Source organism: Talpa occidentalis, unplaced genomic scaffold (genome assembly GCF_014898055.3).
Source record: "Talpa occidentalis isolate TD23 unplaced genomic scaffold, MPIMG_talOcc4v2.1, whole genome shotgun sequence".
Taxonomy (NCBI): Eukaryota; Metazoa; Chordata; class Mammalia; order Eulipotyphla; family Talpidae; genus Talpa; species Talpa occidentalis.
The window spans coordinates 97,677,367-97,694,646 of record NW_026555331.1 but is presented as its reverse complement, the minus strand read 5'-3'; the positions used below and the strand labels follow the sequence as shown (position 1 = coordinate 97,694,646).

Sequence of the window (17,280 nt, the reverse complement as noted above, 5' to 3'; positions counted from 1 at the left end):
AGTTTAAAAGAAGAGAGTCAGGAATTCTAGAGTGTAAATGTGTTCCCAATAACTTACTAGTTGATTATCCTAAAGTCTTGATTGCCAGAGAATTTTTCTTGATTTTCTGCACATCCTGAATTGGTATCCAAGAATAAACCTGAACACTGTACTGACCTTTTCAAAGTAGAAGCATTTGAAACAGACATTCTTCAAATACAAACTATAATCTTTCCTCACAAACAAGGAAAAAAAAATCACTATCACAGTCCTAAAATGATATATTATGTGTGACCAGACCTATCTACTTAATGCTCTCTTAACATATAACTTGGCACCACCTAGGTTTTTTTTGTCTTTTGTGTTTTGATGACCCACTGACCATTTTTTCCTGCTCAAGTCCTTTGCTGCTTGAAGTTATATTTTGAAAATTATATTTCAGTTCCATCATCCCCCCAAATTGAATCCCGACATGTCAACGTTTTTCTAATAATTTATTCTTCATGGTCCATCAATGAGTTACAAAAATGAAATGACTGTTTGTACTGTGTTGTCATCTCCCAACCCCCATCCAAGAAAAATGAACAAAAAATACTTACAATGGTTCTTAGCCAGGAGCATTTTATCCCTTATTCACTAGTGGTAAATGAGTCAGATATGAGTTGGCCAGGAAAAGAGCTGCTTTACCCAAAATCTTAGTACAAAATGAGTCATCTCACTCCAAACACCAATATATCCTCCAAAATAACTGGCAAGAATTTCCTATAAAAAGAATCTTGCCTTCACCCTTTTCCATCCATTTAGCTCTCTGATTTTTCTAACTTTTCAATTTCCTGTGTACTTATAATATTGCATCATAACAAAGGCCCAAGAACATTTCCACTTCTTTATCTAATTCTTAAAGTGTTTTTTCCTAATTAAGTAGTGGATAACTTTGATAGCAATCCCCTGGAAAATACACAAGTTCTGTGGCTATCACCCCCCCACCTCCGCAGAATTTTCCTTTTCCTCACTGAAAAGGTAAGTTCAAAGTCATAGAAAACATTTCAAGATAAACCGTATTTCTTTCACAAGAATGCAATTAAAGTGAATACAATCTGTGCAAAGTGATAAACTGATGAATCCAGACCCCAAGTTTCAACTGTTTCCCTGTACATCAGAACATTCACATTAATATTCTCTCTCTGCCATCAGATGAAGTTAAAAAATCACTGTGAACTGAAGCCAGGGTTAAGTCCCTGTAGATTATCAGGAGTTAAGCGCACACACACACACACACACACACACATATACATATTATTTACCTGAGGAAAAATAAGCATGCTTACAGAGACAATTCTTGCCGAAGTGCCGAGATTTTTATATGACTTGAGGCTCACAACATAACATTGTTAATTATTTTAAGCCCTGCAGTTTTGTGGACAAAATTACCCAATTCATTTTACTCAGGTTGGAATTTAACTTCATTTCTCTACATTAAATGAATTCTAAAGAATAGCTATACTCCTTTTATATCCAATACTAACAGATGTTAGGCTCCTCAGTTTTATAGCCCTCAGATGACAGAAAACTAACTGTATTTGGCCTTGGGAATAATTGCAACACCTTTGGATTATGAACTTGGTTTGGTTCTTAGCTGGGAACAGCAGGGGGTTAGTTCATATTATCAAAGATGTAGAGTAAGTTTTCCCGTATGTTCCAGATGCCCCTATGAAGATGCCTTCTAATACAATATTGTACAACTTTTTTTTTCCCCCGGTGGTAATCTGCTCTCTAAGTGGTTATGGAAAGAAAAAAAATAACTGCATAAAAATGAAATCCTATTCAATCTATCTCCTTTTTTGACCAAAACAAGATGTAAAATCCATTAAACTCTGGAGATGTAGTAAAAGCAAGAAAGTTAAAAGTGTTCAAATTTGTGCATTCTTGGGAAAACTGCCAGCCTGTGCACAAGTAGTAGGATCTGTGTAATTAACGGTGATGTTATTGACGGAGGGAGTCCTATTTCCTTCTCAGAAGCCATTTAAAAGTGCAAGCTGGCAGCAAAGCCTCACCTGATTCACTTTTAAATGGAGGAGATGTGACTTTGAACTCTGTTATAGAAAGTACCAATGTTTATATACATTTTTGGCGGCTTGGGTCACAGTAGTCTTACAAGACAGTCTCAACGTAGCACTGCCTATAGAACAGGGTGACGAATACCAAAATGCACAACTGACAAATATTTCTTAAAAGGTAAACAAGCAAAGCTAATCTTAGGTTAACCTCGAAAGTTATATCCATATAAGAACTAACCAAAGTCAATTCCTTTCACCATGAAGCCAAATAAAATCAGATTCAAGTCCACATATTCCTTTGCACACACTCCTGTGTCTTTTGGAGGTGACCTGCTCCCCTGTCCAGTCATTGTATCTCAAGGACAACCACATACCAAATTTGGATTTGTTTAGGCTACCCAACTGATAGCAACACCTCCAGCTTCTCCTCTCCTTTTACCCGTTATATCATTAATTTCAAAATGAGACAAAGAACATCCAGAAAAAAATAGAGAAAACTAGGAAAGACGTTAAGCCCACAACAATTCTTTCCATAATGATCTGAATGAAATTAGCCATCAGCAGTGATTTCTCTTACCATCTACCTCATCCCCTCTATTTGTCTGTGATCTGCAATCACAAGCTACAGTCTGTGTTTTCCACAAAGAATGAAACAAAGGAATTCTTGATAGCCAGCAGAATGTGCGGTGGCACTTGTGGCTTTGGAGAAGACAGGTGGTGGAATTGGGGAAGACAGGTGCAGGAAATCCTGAAGAGAGGTTCCCGAATGCTAACGACGGACATTACTGACCTTGATGCTTCCCCCATGTTGGCTCCACACCTGCTCTCTTCTCGAGCAAAGGGCTGCTCCACATCCACCGTCAGGGAGGCCAGGGCAGAAACGGTCTCTGTCTCCTCTTGCAACTGAGCCCCGGCCAGAGCACAGCCCCTTGGCACAGTCACCGTCCTAACCGACTTCCAGTACTTGCCTAGAAAAAAACATGCATCACACTTTATAGTTTTCATTTAGGGCATTATTAATCATAATACTTATATAGGTACAACTCACAGTAGTTGTCAAGCTAAAATTCACCACATTATAGACAGTAATAATTTGGTTTCTTGACTGTTATGATTAAGTGTTTTTCTCAAACTAAGAATGCCAAGTTGTGAAGTGCTCATATCCCTAAGCCTGAGTCTCTCCCTTGCTCAGAAGTTAATAAAACAAGGAATAATCCACGGTCTAATGAACTCACTATCACACTGACAGCTGTCTCTGTGACTAAGTAAGCAAACTCTGGGCATTGTGCCCCCTGGGAAACCCTCAAGAGACTAGGAGGTAGAGGCTCATGGAGAAACTGAATGAAATAGTAATGTTAAACACTGCTACTTGAGCCATTAACTTTAAAAAAAAAAAAAGAGGCTGGGATATTAAAGAAAAAGAAAAGCCCAGAAATGCCAGCATGAATTGAATGGCAACTTTGCCAGAACAATCAGGTTTGTTAGTCCTGGATGTTCTTTCCTTTTCAACCCCAGGGTGTGTACTAGAACAATAATTGATTTAAAACTTTAATATATGCACTGGCTGATGTTGGAACCCTTCCATATGTCATACAGGATGTCTCTTTTTTTTTGAGGCAGAGAAGAAGAATGAGAGAAAAATAGGAGGTCATTTTCATGAGAACATGCCAGTGGGATAAATATAAAAGATCAGAGTCAACAGTCTACTTGCAGCCCCTAAGCTATTTTTGGTAAGTGCTGAGTAGCCCCAAATCTAAGCCAGAGAATCTCCCTAGGTGCTGACCCGACATAGCAGATTACAATTCTCTCTGCTGCCTGACCAATGAGGCAGGAAGTTGGCATACAGAGTTTGCTTACTTCCAAAGAGAAAAAAAAAAAATTCTGTTAGAATAATAAAGCAAATGAATGAATACTGGATTGGGAAGTAAGATAACGGGTTCTGCACCCATGCTGGCATTACCCTCTTCCACCTCCCTGGCACTTTATTTCTACTTCTCAAAACAGGATGATCACCACGAACCTCTTCCAGCTCTATTATTTCGTGCTTGGCCTTTCCTCATTTTACCGCTTCATAAAGGAATGGACGTCACATTAGGGGAAGAGACACAGTCTCAGCCTCCACTCCCTGCACCAACGGAACCTCTGACATAGTTGCCCACTACTATTTGCTCTGATTACCTCCATTGAGCAAAGTCTGAGAATCATAAAGCTTTTAATTTGGACCAAATGACAGCAATTCTAATTGTGAATGAACCCCACACCATCATTTTTGAAAACTAAGGTCGTGCAAGATGTTCAGGATACAAAGATTCTCCTGATGGACAGGCCATCAGAAGCTAATCCGTGGGTGCCTGGGTGGTGCGTGTGGTATGCTGACATATACCTGAAGAACTCTACTCCCAGATCTCTGAGTCACTTATGGTGTTGTAATCCAGTGTTGCCTCAATACAAATATAAAGTAAAAACAAATACGAAAGTCTAAAAATCAAAATAAGTCGGTCAAGCTTAAACAGAGGGATGCGAGGGTGGTGACATATCCAGGAAGAGGGTAGGGCAATAAAAATGTTCTAAAATTTGACTCTATAGTTTACTGGGTATATAATCCACTGCTAGACATACTGAAATATAGGGAACATTTGGAGATAATCAAAGAGACTGCTGTGATACGCACAGGCTAATTAATACACAATACTGAATAATATGCTGTGATCTTAGAATTCAACATGAGGATGTGAGGGGTAATTTTAAGTAGAAGAGGCAGGGAATCAGGCTTCAGTTTCTAAAAGATCCCTATGGATCATGGTCAATGGATTAGGTGAAAACAGTGGTGGGGTGGCAAGACCAGTTTTACATGTTGGCAAAAATCCAGGCAGGAAATGATGTCTAAACTAAAAGAAAGTTGCAAAATAGAAATGAAGAGATGGACTGAAGAGAGGTTTAGGAAGTAGGCAATGGCAATGTATCTTGGTTTATTCTTTAGTGCCACTCACAACTCTCAACTTTGAAAGATGACCCTGATTTGATAGCTCCATCCCAAGACATTAATTTCTCTAGATCTCAATGTCTTTTGTAATCTTACCCAAGTTGAAAATGCTATTCTCCATCTGTGAGTACATTCAGTTGTAAAGAGTTTCACAAAATTAATATTAATAAAATCAAATATTATTTCAGCACATGATACTCACAGATCTGATAATGCTGGGCATCTCTCCTTTTTTCCATAGAGTGACTAATATGGGGCTTCTAACAAACAGAAGTGGGTGGTGGTTTCTGGGTTAAATTATGTTATAAACACTATAAGAAAAACTAGCATTATTGACTTCTGAATATGTGCCAAGGACTGTGCTAGGTGTTTTCACACTTATAATTTATAATTTCAGTTAATCCTCATGACAACAACACAGGCAACGTTTGGTAATTTTTTTCAACATAGTATTGCTAACAAGAGAAGACCTGAAATCCTCACCCAGGGTTGCCTGACTCCAAAAAGTCTCTTCTCCTTTAATTTAATTCTCTTTCACCCTCCTCTCACCACACATAAAAATATAAAAGTAAACTCAAAATAATAAAATCCTAGCTGAAAATAAATAAGCATATCACGAAACTGTATATATTCTTCACTTTACCAATGCTATCATCTTTAGTAATAACTTGTTACCATTATTCTTTAGAAATGCAACTAAATTGACCCACCTTTTATAGATTTTATAGCATTAAGACAACCATGTTGAGATTCTTTCTACTCTTCAAGTCTCAAAACCTTGAACTATCATGGGTATCTGGTTATTAGGTAGTCATTGATGAAGCTATCATAAAACGGGAGAAAGTTCTTGTTGAAGAGTATGAATAAGCCCACTGAAAATGGAGCCATAAACTAAAAGCCAGGATTTCTGGACTGGAGACTCCATACTGGTCTAAGAGAATTCATTTAGATCACTCTGGGGTACAATGTCCATGTTTATAAAATGATAATGGTGGGCTTTATGATAATGAAAGTTCTCTTTTCCTTCTCTAATTCTTTTTTTTTAATAAATGTATTATTTTTATTTTTTTTTATTTATACAAGCACTGGGTACAGTCAGAAGCACCGGAGGGTGAGAGAATTAATCAGAGCCAGAGCGGGGAGCAGAGCAGGCAGATGAACCTAAGTACACTGCTGAGGGGAGCAGCGGGCGGCAGGGGAGGTCTGCGTGCCATGTGGGACCCTCCTCTGGTGGCCGGGGAGCAGCTGGGGATCGAACCGTTGCTACAGAGGCTGCGAGCGGCCCAGCGCTCAACCGCTGTGCCATCGGGGAGGTCCCCTGCTCTTATTCTTAATGATTATGATTCTTCTGATCTCACATTATGTGTCATTGTTGGATATTAGAATATATTTGCTGTGGGCCTCTCCTGGTGGCGCAGGCGGTTGAGTGCAGCGCTGTGAAGTTGTCCGCAGCCTCTGCAGCGCTGGTTGGATCATGGCCGGCCAGTGAGGGTCCCACATGGCGTGGCAGACCTCTCCTGTCTCACCCACTGCTCCCCTCAGCAGTGTATTTCGTCAGTCTGCCTGTTCTATTCCCCACTCTGTCTCTATTGAATCCTCTCACCCTCCCACGCATCTGGCCTATATTCCGGTTCTTGTATAAATAAATAAATAAATCTTTAAAAAAAATGAATATATTTGCTGTGGCACAAAATCATATTTTCCTGTGAGCTATATATCCTTGAAGAGGTTAGCAAACACTTTAATATGCTATTTAAAAAGGCACATCTAAAATAACCAAGGACATTGATTTTCAAGCAGTGTACTTTTTCTTCAAGAGAGTTCTCAATCATAGACAATACAAACAACTTAATTTCCAAAACATGTAAGAGGTATAAATCATTAATAACAATCTTTCAGTAGAATGACTGACAGCCTTTAAAATTTAGTCTTTAGATATGTGAGTGGTAAGAGAGATTTTAAATAGCTGAGACCTTTCTTGAATAAAATTTGATGCATATAAAATATCCAGCTAAGTTAAGATTAAATGTTAGAAGTTTGGCTTTTATCCAAATGTATGAGGTTCCTGACTCAGAAATAACCCCAAACTTTAAATTCAATATAGCCTCTGGCAAAGACTATAAAAACAAAAGATATGTTTTGCATTAATAATGCGCTTACGGACCACTATCTCTATTTGTAAAGAAGAGTAATTAAAATGGAGGTGGGTATAGCAGAGACTATGTAATATGCAGTCAACTCAAGCCCCATAATTTATGGATGATGTCTTTGGCTTTTTTCTTATGGAAACACGTGTCCGAATATAATAATACCTGTTGGCATGAGAGTAATAACTGATTAACACACAAGAGAAATGAACCTATGTTTCCTGCTAGAGTTTTCAGTTTTAATTCACAAATTAAATTTTAGTGATCAGCTGCCACTGGGTTGCTCTCCTAACACAATAAAACTGGCTAAAAAGTTTTCCATTGAAACTGGACATGCACACAACTTCTTCAGTCATATCCCCATCCTGATTTGTTTTTTTCATTATGTATGTCTTATTTTGCAGCACTTATTTATTTTTAAGAGTGCACTGTTCAGCCTTTATTCTGCATTTTTGTTTTCTCTACTAAAGGTAAAGCAAAGAATGAAACTACAGTAAAAGAGAAAAATAGATAATGGAAAGCAGAGTCAATGGTTAGAAGTGAGGGACATAGATGGGACTTCATTAGGTCAGACAGCAGCCAGAGAGACTATCCTGCATGTAATAAGTAATGTCTTCAATATAAGTATGTAGTTGCTGACACTTGAAGGTCTATATTAGAAACAACCCATCAACCAAATATTTCCCAAACAAAGCCCTGTGACAGTTAGAAAACCTCCTGACCCTAGCAATTTCCCCATTCCATCATTTGGGAAGCTTTAGAATCACTTCTCTAATTTTGTTTTTTACCTGCTTGCCATTTGAGTGATGCTGTCTTTTATCATTATTCACCATGTCTTCATTAGAAAAGAATGAGGAACTGACCTAAATTTCTTATCTTCTTCAAACTTAGAGATTATTAAAATCTAGGACTTATAAGGTCTCTATATTCGTGAATTTTCCGGTGCTCAGAAATTCTTAACACATTTTTAAGATACATTTTTTGAAGCTAAATGGAGACACTTTGGGATCTGAAGCATGCATATATGTAAAAGTATATACTGAAAATTGCTACATAAGTAGAGTGACCAGGTAATCTTTTTTCCAAATTGGGGAAATTTCAAGGTTAAAATGGGTCTAAAAATAACAGGTATATACTATGGAAATAGTTATTGATCAACAAATTATTTTTATTTGTGGGTCTATAAAAGTTGCAATTATTTTCACATTAAATTCATTCTAGAAATTAAAAAAGTATAATTAATATATCAGCTGCCAACTGATATATAGCCAACTTTTAATGTAAAATAATGATATATAGCCAACTTTTAAATGTAAAAAATATTTTTTATTTCCTACTGTAGAAACATTGCATTATAACATGTTTCAGGTGTGGATCATTAAAAATTAACATATGTATAACGTACATTGAGTTCATGACTTAAAAGTCTAATTCTATCTTTTACCATAAAATTCACCCACCCACTTTCCCTCTTCCTTTTTGGAACCACTAATTGGTTTTATAGCTTAAAATCCTACTTTTGTTTTATTTAGTTCAAACATTTCTTTGTTTCCCCTATATACCACATGAGTGAGTGAGTGCATTTCTCCAACTAGTTTCACTAAACATAATACATTTTAGGACCATCTATATTGTAGCCAATGGCAAGATTTCATCTCTTTTAAACAGATGAGTAGTATTTCATTGTGTGTATATACTAAATCACTTTATCCATTCATCTGTTGGTAGGCACTTAGATTTTTATTTTATTTATTTTTAAATATTTATTTATGCATACAAGAGCTAGAGTATAGGCCAGAGGTATGGGGTGTGATAGGATTCACCAGAGACAGAGTGGGGAGCAGAACAGGTGGATCGACTGAAATACACTGCTGAGGAGAGCAGTGGGCGAGACAGGAGAGGTCTGCTGCACCATGTGGTCACCTCCCTGGCTGGGGATAGAACTCGTGCTGCAGTAGCTGCAGATTGCTTCATAGTGCTGACGCTTAACCCCTCACTCCACCAGGGAGGCCCCCATGTAGATTTTTAAATTATTCTTAGCTATTGTAAAATGCTGCAATGGACATAAGGATGGGTGTCTCTTCAAATTAATGTTTTATATATTTTTTAAGTAAATACCCAGAAATGTGATATCTGATAGTATGGACTTTCTATTTTTAATTTTTCAAGGAATGTTCATACTGTTTTCCATAATGGCTGTATCAGTTTACATTCCCACAACAGTGTATAAAAGCTCTTTCCTTCCTTCATCCTTTCCAACACTTATTTCTCTTTGAGATAATAGCCCACTCTTAACATGGGTGAAGTGATATGATTTTGGTTTGTATTTCCCCAGTAATAAGAGATGTTGAACATCTTTTTATTTGTCTATTAGCCATTTTCATGTCTTACTTGGAGAGGTATCTATTTAGATATTCCCCCCAGTTTTTAATCAGGTTGTTTCTTTTTGTTGTTGAATTTTGAGTTTTTTTTTTAACATATTTTGGTTATTAATCCCTTGTCAGACATATAATGTGCAACTATCTTCTCACATTCAATGGAATATCTTTTGGTTTTGATGCATGTTTCTTTTGTTATACAGAATCTTTTTAGTTTGATGTAGTCACATTTGTTTACTTGTGCCTTTGTTTCTCTGGCTGTTGGGGTCAAATACTCAAACACATATCTAAGGCCAATGTTAAGGAGTATAACCCATTTTCTTCTATGCATTTTATGGTTTCATCCTTTGCTTTTCTTTTAGTAGAAAAAAAAACAAAAATACAGAATGAAGTCTGAACAGTACACTCCTGAAAACTCTAGCAGTAAACACTGATTCATTTCTCTTATGTGCTAATGGTTTATTAATAGCCTAACAAATATTTTCTTACACATGCTTCCATAAAAAATACACATGACCCATAAATTAGTTGTTCCATTGATCTGTGTATCTGGTTTTATTACAATACCTTGCTCTTTTAGTTACTATCACTTTGTATATTCTGAAGTCTAGGAGTGTGATTCTTCCATTTGTATTCCTTTTTCTTAAGAGTGTTTCTGCTACTCAGGGTCTTTTGAAGTTCCACATAAATTTCATGATTTTTGTTTTATTTCTTGAAAAAATATCAATGGGATTTTGAAAGGGATTTCATTGAATTTGTATATTGCTTTAGGCAATATACCCATTTCATTGATGTCAATTCCTCCAATCCATGAGCACAGAATATTTTTTCCATATACTTGTGTTTTCTATTTTTTTCAACATCTTATAGTTTTCCATGAATAAGTCTTTCACATCTTTTGTGAAACTTATTTGAAGATACTTAGTTCTTTTTGATGCATGTGTGATTGTTTTCCTGATTTCCCTTTCTATCGGTTTTTATTTGTGTATAGAAATAGAACAGATTTTTGTTTATTAATTTTGTAGTCTACCATGTTACTGTTTAAATTTACTGATTCTAATACATTTTTAGGAAGTCTTTAGTTTTTTTTTTTTATGGATATTATCATGCCATTTGCAAAGAGTGATAGTTTTACTTCTTCCTTTCAATCTGAATACTTTTTATATTCTTTCCTTGATTAATTGCTCCTGCTGAGGATTCCGATACTATATTAAATAATAATGGTGAGAGTGGACATCATCGTATTGTTCCTGATTTTAGAGGGAAAGATTCCAGGTTTTCATCATTGAGTGTGGCGTTGGCTATCAGTTCATGGAGGTCTAAAGTACCTTGAGGGGCTTTAGTTTATACCCATTTTGTTGAGTTTTGTTTCTTTTTTAATCATAAAAGGATAATAAACAATATATAACTTAACAATTGGGTCAGCAAGGAAGTCAATGGTGAAATTAAAAGATTTGTGGAGATGAATGGAAATGAAGACATGGTAGATGGACCAAGGCGGTGTCAGAAGAGGTTCCTTGTTTTGCTCTAAGAGGATCACTTAACAGTTAACTAAAGGGATTCTATGACCAGAAAGTTGTGTGGGTTGGGGCAAAATTGGAACTCACTTTGGACATTGGGGATCGATATAGACTGCAAAAGATGAGAGGAAACAGAGAAAAGAGTCACACTTTAGGGAATAGTAGGTGGGTATAGAGAAGTACCTGGAGGTTCAGCATTGGAGACAGATGGCAGGGCTGCCTGATAGCTCATCCAGGGGTGATCTAAGGGGATATCTAAGTGATGGGGAGGGGAGAACTAAGTGATGTGGAGACACATATCCTTGACTAAGGGAAAACACATGTGGAAGAGCTGAGATTCTTTTCACAGCCTAAATCCCAAGGTTTTTTTTTTTTTGTTTTTTTTTTAAAGAACAAAAGAGCATGCACTTGACTACAACCTTTTCTCCTGCCCCTCACAATTAGTACTGACCTTGAAAACAGTACTGACAGCACATCGAGACTACAGTCTTGGGTCTGGAATCCCAGAGAGGAAATACATCAGTGGTGCCACAAACACAAGTCAGTTCCTCAATCCTCAGCACATCTGTACACAGTTGGGCCCTTCCAGATCCCTCACCCACCCTGTGACTCTGCAACTGCAAGATCAAGTCCTCAGACCTACAGAACCTGGTAAAGGCAAAAAACTAAGAACAAACAAAACCACAGTGCCACCTGCTGGAAATGTAAAATTAGTTCACCTCTCTAAGTTACTGTTAGAAATACTTTTTTTGAAAATAAGAAAATCTAAAGCAACGAAATAGGCAAAAACAAAACAAAACAAAACATGGGACTTTGAAACTTAAGGGAATATGATAGTACAAAGCAAAAACAATTCTTCAGAAGACAACCACAAAGTCATTGAAAATTTTATCTCCCTATCAAATAGACAGTATAAAGTTGCTAAAATAAAAAAAAAAGGTGAAAAAGTTAGTGACCCAAGAGAACTCAGCAAAGCTAGTCAAAGAGATACAACAATATTCAGAAAAACAAATTACCTGAGAAATAAAATTAATGAGCAGAAATATAAAGTATTAAATGTGCAAATAACAGTAACTCAGGATATTAAAAACTCAATAGATGTGAACAATTTTTAGAGAAAGCTATGGATTGAATCAGTGGCCTCAAAGACAGTAATGCAAAAAATAAATAAAACAAAGCAGGAGAAGAAAGAGAAATATAAAATAAAAAAAGAAGGAAAACTTCAACAACTATTAGATTGCACTCGGAAAGGCAACATAAGGGCAATGGATATCTCAGAAGGGGGTGGAGGTAGGGGCAAAAAGAGAGCTTATTCAAAAAATAATAGAGGAAAACTTCTCTAAACTACAGAAGGAACAGAATATACAAGTCCATGAAGCTAAAAGAACACTTGGATATCTAAATGCAATGGGACCCACACCAGGACAAAAAAGTAGTGAATTGAAATAATTTAAGACAAAGAAAAAATATTGAAGGTTAAGGGGGACAAAAGTAGGTAACTAATAAAGGTACTCCCATCAGGCTTATATCAGACTACTCAAAAAACCCTGTAAGACTGAATTGTGTTCACTAAATTGGGAAGTCTAAATGCAATGGGAATAATTGGATGCCAGGATGGAAGTGGCCAAGTCACAATATTCTACTGCCAAAGTGGGAGTGTTCATCATATGGATGGAAGAGCAAGGTAGCTGGTTTGATAAAATGACCTTTACGAGACTCAGTTTCAGAGCAAATTAAATGGAAATATATTGCAGAACTGGGGCAATGTTCTCCAGGAGAATGAATATGCTCTAGGTCAGCTTACAGTAACTGAGGCTGATGCTTCCATATTCAGGATTCATGTGCCTGAAAATCAAGGGATGAAAATGGGAGTGGCATGACTCACTATTACTCAGTGAATTTTAGCTTCCCCTTCCTGTGAACTTTTGTTCAGTTAGCCCATAAGTTTCAATCCCAAAGGAAGTAATGCTTCTACCTATAGATACAACAGTGATTCCGGTATACTAGAAGTTAACTGTTGCCTGAACACTTTGAACTTATTATATCTTTGAATCAGTAAGTAAAGAAAGGAGTTACTGTGAAGGCTGTGTGATTGATTCTGACAACCAAGGTGAAACTGGACTGCTACTTCACAATGGGGGTAAAGAAGAGGATATATAGATTACAGATGATCACACAGGGCATATCCTAGTACTTCCATCCATATGATTAAGGTCAATGAAAAACTAAAACAACTCAATCCTGGAAGAACTGTTAATGTTCCAGATGTTTCAGGAATGAAGGTTTAAGTCACCCCACCCCCCAAATCAGGTAAAAGAATATACCCATTTGAGATATTTGCTGATAGCAAAGGGAACAACCAAGATGAATTTGGAATATTTTGTGGTATCAGAAAGTGTTTGCAAAAGGGAGGAGCCATGTCAAAAGGGCATAGGGATCAGTCTGATAGCTCTTCAAATATCCACAGCTGAAACAATTTGAGCAAAAAAAAAAATAGTATTAGATTATAAGCCATAGAATAAAAACTGATAAATTCATACTGATATAAACATGTGATAAATAAATTAGCCATTTGAAAAGAAAAGGCAGATCTAACTGTAGATAATTTACAAGTAATAAATGTAGAAGGAATAAGAAAAATACAAAATCAGCACTGAATACTAAAGTAATGATTTTTGCAGGCAAGAGCCACCAATGGCTACTAAAATTAGTTGCCAAAACTTTGAGGAAAAACAGAATACATGCATAATCTCAAAGTATCTCCCAAAATATCTGTTAATTCCAAAGGAAAACAATGTAACATTACACTGGAGGTCTCCATAATGGAGTGATCAAGGTCAATCTCACAATAATAAGGCATCCAGATGTTATGTGCCAGAGAGCTGATGCACTAAGAATGGTAGTGCTATAAACTTGCCAAAAATGCATATTCTCAATGTAGTCACGGGGAAACTGCAGGAACACACAAACTGAGAAACAGTTTTCAAAACGACTAACTAGTGCTCTTCAAAACTGTCAAGGTCATAAAAGGCATGGAAAAACTGAGGAGATGAAGCAACCAAATGCATGGTAGCTATCATAATAGAATAAGAAAATTAGTACAAAACAGAATAAGAAAACAGAATAAGAAAACAGAATAAGAAACAGAATAAGAAAAGTAGTACAAAACAGAATAAGAAACAGAATAACAGAATAAGAAAACAGAATAAGAAAATTAGTACAAAAAAAGGTGGAATACAAAGAAAGTCTGTAGTTAAGTTAGAAATATTGTATTGCTGTGAATGTCTCAATTTCTATAGTTGTGTTGTGATTATGCAAGATGTGAAGGGAAGCCATGTGATGCTATTATAAGAACTTTGATTATATTTGCAACTTTTAGCTAAATCTAAAATTATTCCAAAATAAGAAGCTTAATAAAATCACTTTTAATCCGAGAGTAGAAATGCTACTCGTGACCATAGTAGAATGCAACCAAAGTAGTTCTGCAGGGATTTGGATCTGAGGAAACTGAGCTAGATACAAACACGTCTTAAGAATTTGTCCCTGAAGGGCTGGAATGCAATAGGATGGTAAAGGAATGGAGAGGTTGCTGGAGTTTGATTTTAAAAAGGAGGAATATTTTAGAGTATTTAAATGTTGATGAGAAGAGTTCAAAGAAAATAGTTTTGTAGCTACAATTTACTCTAAATAAGGTTTGTTGCTGATATTAAAGGGGGGAGGTGAGACAGATGAAGGTTTGAGGAGAGTGAACTAATTTGATAGAGGCAGAGTAAACTGACCTAAGAAACACAGTAGGATTGTAATATGCTCTTTTGAGTTTGGTAATTATAAATTTATACAAAGCCATATTGCTATGATTCATGACAATCTCAAACAGAACTGTTTAAGTCCAGTGTTGGAGAAATTTCTTTGTAGGGTATATCCAGGGTTGAGATTTCATTAGATTAGTAAAGAAGGGCAAGATTATTAAAGCAGTTGAAAGTAGAAAGGGAATGAACTTGCTATTGTTTGTAAGTTGGACATAGGAAGAAGTGAAGTAAGGAAAGGGGTAATGATTTAGGGGAAATGAGTAATTAAAAAAAGGAAATAAAGGCCCTAGGTGTGTGGGTTAACAATTCTATGACATATGGATCTGATGTATTCCTTCCTGGCAGAGATAAAACTTTCGAGCTCTGCTTTAAGACTTGGTTTTATCAGTTCTGCTAAGACTGTAACAGATGGTCATCTGTTCTCCAGGTTCATATAACTTTCTTCCTCATTCTTTATCCCTATAAGTAAATGTCTTTACATTTTTTTTCTTTATTATTTTAGTGGCGGAGTGGAAGTAAACGAGTATTTTTCATCTATTACCACCACTTGAAAATAGTGACGCTCCTCCATTTAACCCCACACATAAGACTTCTTGTTCGGTTGTTTCTTTTTGCCGCTAACCTTTTTCTAGTGATTTGATCCTAGTGTATTTAATTTTATTCATTTATTTAAATATTATTAAATAATATGTGTGACTTTATTATTTAAATCTACGTGACTGTTTCTTTGAGCTCATATTTTGTTGTACTTGACCTCTGTATATACTGAGCATTGAAATTAGGGATACTTTCCTACAGAAGGGAATGTCATTTGCTTCTTCCAGAACCCAGGAGTGCACCAAAATTAACCTCTTTAGTGCCCATTAAATTCATATCCCCTTCTCTGACGCAGAGTTGTACCACTCTGTGTTCAGTTTATTATGCAGTTGTACCACTGATAGCATCTTTAGCCTCAGGAATACTCTCTCTTTTTGTGTTACTTGCTGCTTAATGTTGCATATTAAATTTCAGCTTATATTTTCTTTTTTTCCTCCTATTTCTGGCATGTAGGCAAACCCAGCAATGTGATTGTTTTAAAATAGTTTGTTTTAATGTATGCATAACCGGTTGCATTTTAGGGAAACCTAGTTTCTATCTTGGAATAGTTGGGGATAAGAAGTCTAGTGGAACTCTGTTCTTCTGTCAAATGCCAAGCAAACAAGAACATATGCTTTAACAAAAAGAAAGTGAACTTTGACAGCATAACCAGATTAGGGTTTAAATCTTGTTTTTACTGTTTATTCATTAAAATATCTTCAATAAGCACCTAATCTTTTTAAGTCCCAATTTATTCATGAACGAGGTAAGAGAAGTAATTATACATTGCAGAGCTGTGTAATATACAGAGATATAATGTGTGCAATATAATAGGGCTAAATATATGAAAATACCCAGCAAATGATCTTCCCCAAACCTGACTTTCCAGCCCACCAATGTTAGTGAATGGCATCATCTTGTGTACATGAAACCCATTTGGGGACTAACAGCTGAGTTATAATCACAAAGCATTTCTAAATTTCTTATTCAATCATACAGATGTATATAGTTTTATTCTCTTGGTTTGATTGTTTTTGCCTTAGAAGAAATGTGAGTGTAAGAAAACTTGTAATTACAGATGTAGTTGCAATATTTTTTTTTTCCAGACAAGTTAAGTCTCTAAGCAGATGGCAGATTTTCTTTTTATTCTGGTGTATTCTAGTATTAGGACTCCACCAAAAAATAGAGTTTCAACATTTCAAGAGAATGGTTAATTAGAAGAAGTACAAAATCAACTTTCAAAAAGCCATGTGAACAAGTTTGACCTGGCTCTGATACAGGCAAGGGTTGGCGGGGTTAATAGTGGGAAAACGTCTAACGCTGCTTTTCTTCAATGCAGGTCTGCCTGGCCCAGGGCTGCAACGTCAAGGCCTCTGTCTAAAGCCAAAGAATCTATGACAAATAGCAGCTCACACCTGACAACAGTCAGCGTTTTAAACTCAACAGGGCAGGGATTTGAAATTCTGCCAATCCTTGCATTTTTTTCTGATTAGATGCATTTTGAAAGTTTACAAGGCGCTCTAAAGTGGATTCATAGCTCCAGTGCTCCTTGAAATTTGGCACTGTGCTTCCAGAACTTTCTAAGTCTAAGCTTCAATTAACCAGAACTTCTGAAACTCCAGATTTTTAGTTAAATTTTATTTTTCTTCTAACCATGAGCTAGATTACTTAATTTACGATCTTGCCTTTTTCCACTTATTAGCTGTGTGACCGTAGAGGAAGTTATTTAACCTAGATGTGCCTCAGCTTACTTTGCTGTGAAATGGGGATAAAAATAATACCTGGGCTTCCCCTGGTGTTGCAGGCAGTTGAGTGCAGTGCTGTGAAGCTG

At 36.3% G+C, this 17,280-nt stretch overlaps 1 protein-coding gene across 1 annotated transcript in view; it reads right to left on the bottom strand.

Moving 5' to 3' along the window:
• Positions 1–17,280, bottom strand: part of HDAC9 (histone deacetylase 9) — an 853,144-nt gene that overhangs the window by 13,765 nt on the left and 822,099 nt on the right. Inside the window, exon 34 of the mRNA XM_054692408.1 lies at positions 2,827–3,004. Coding sequence (XP_054548383.1) covers positions 2,827–3,004 — 178 coding nt within the window. The remainder of the gene's footprint in view (positions 1–2,826; positions 3,005–17,280) is intronic.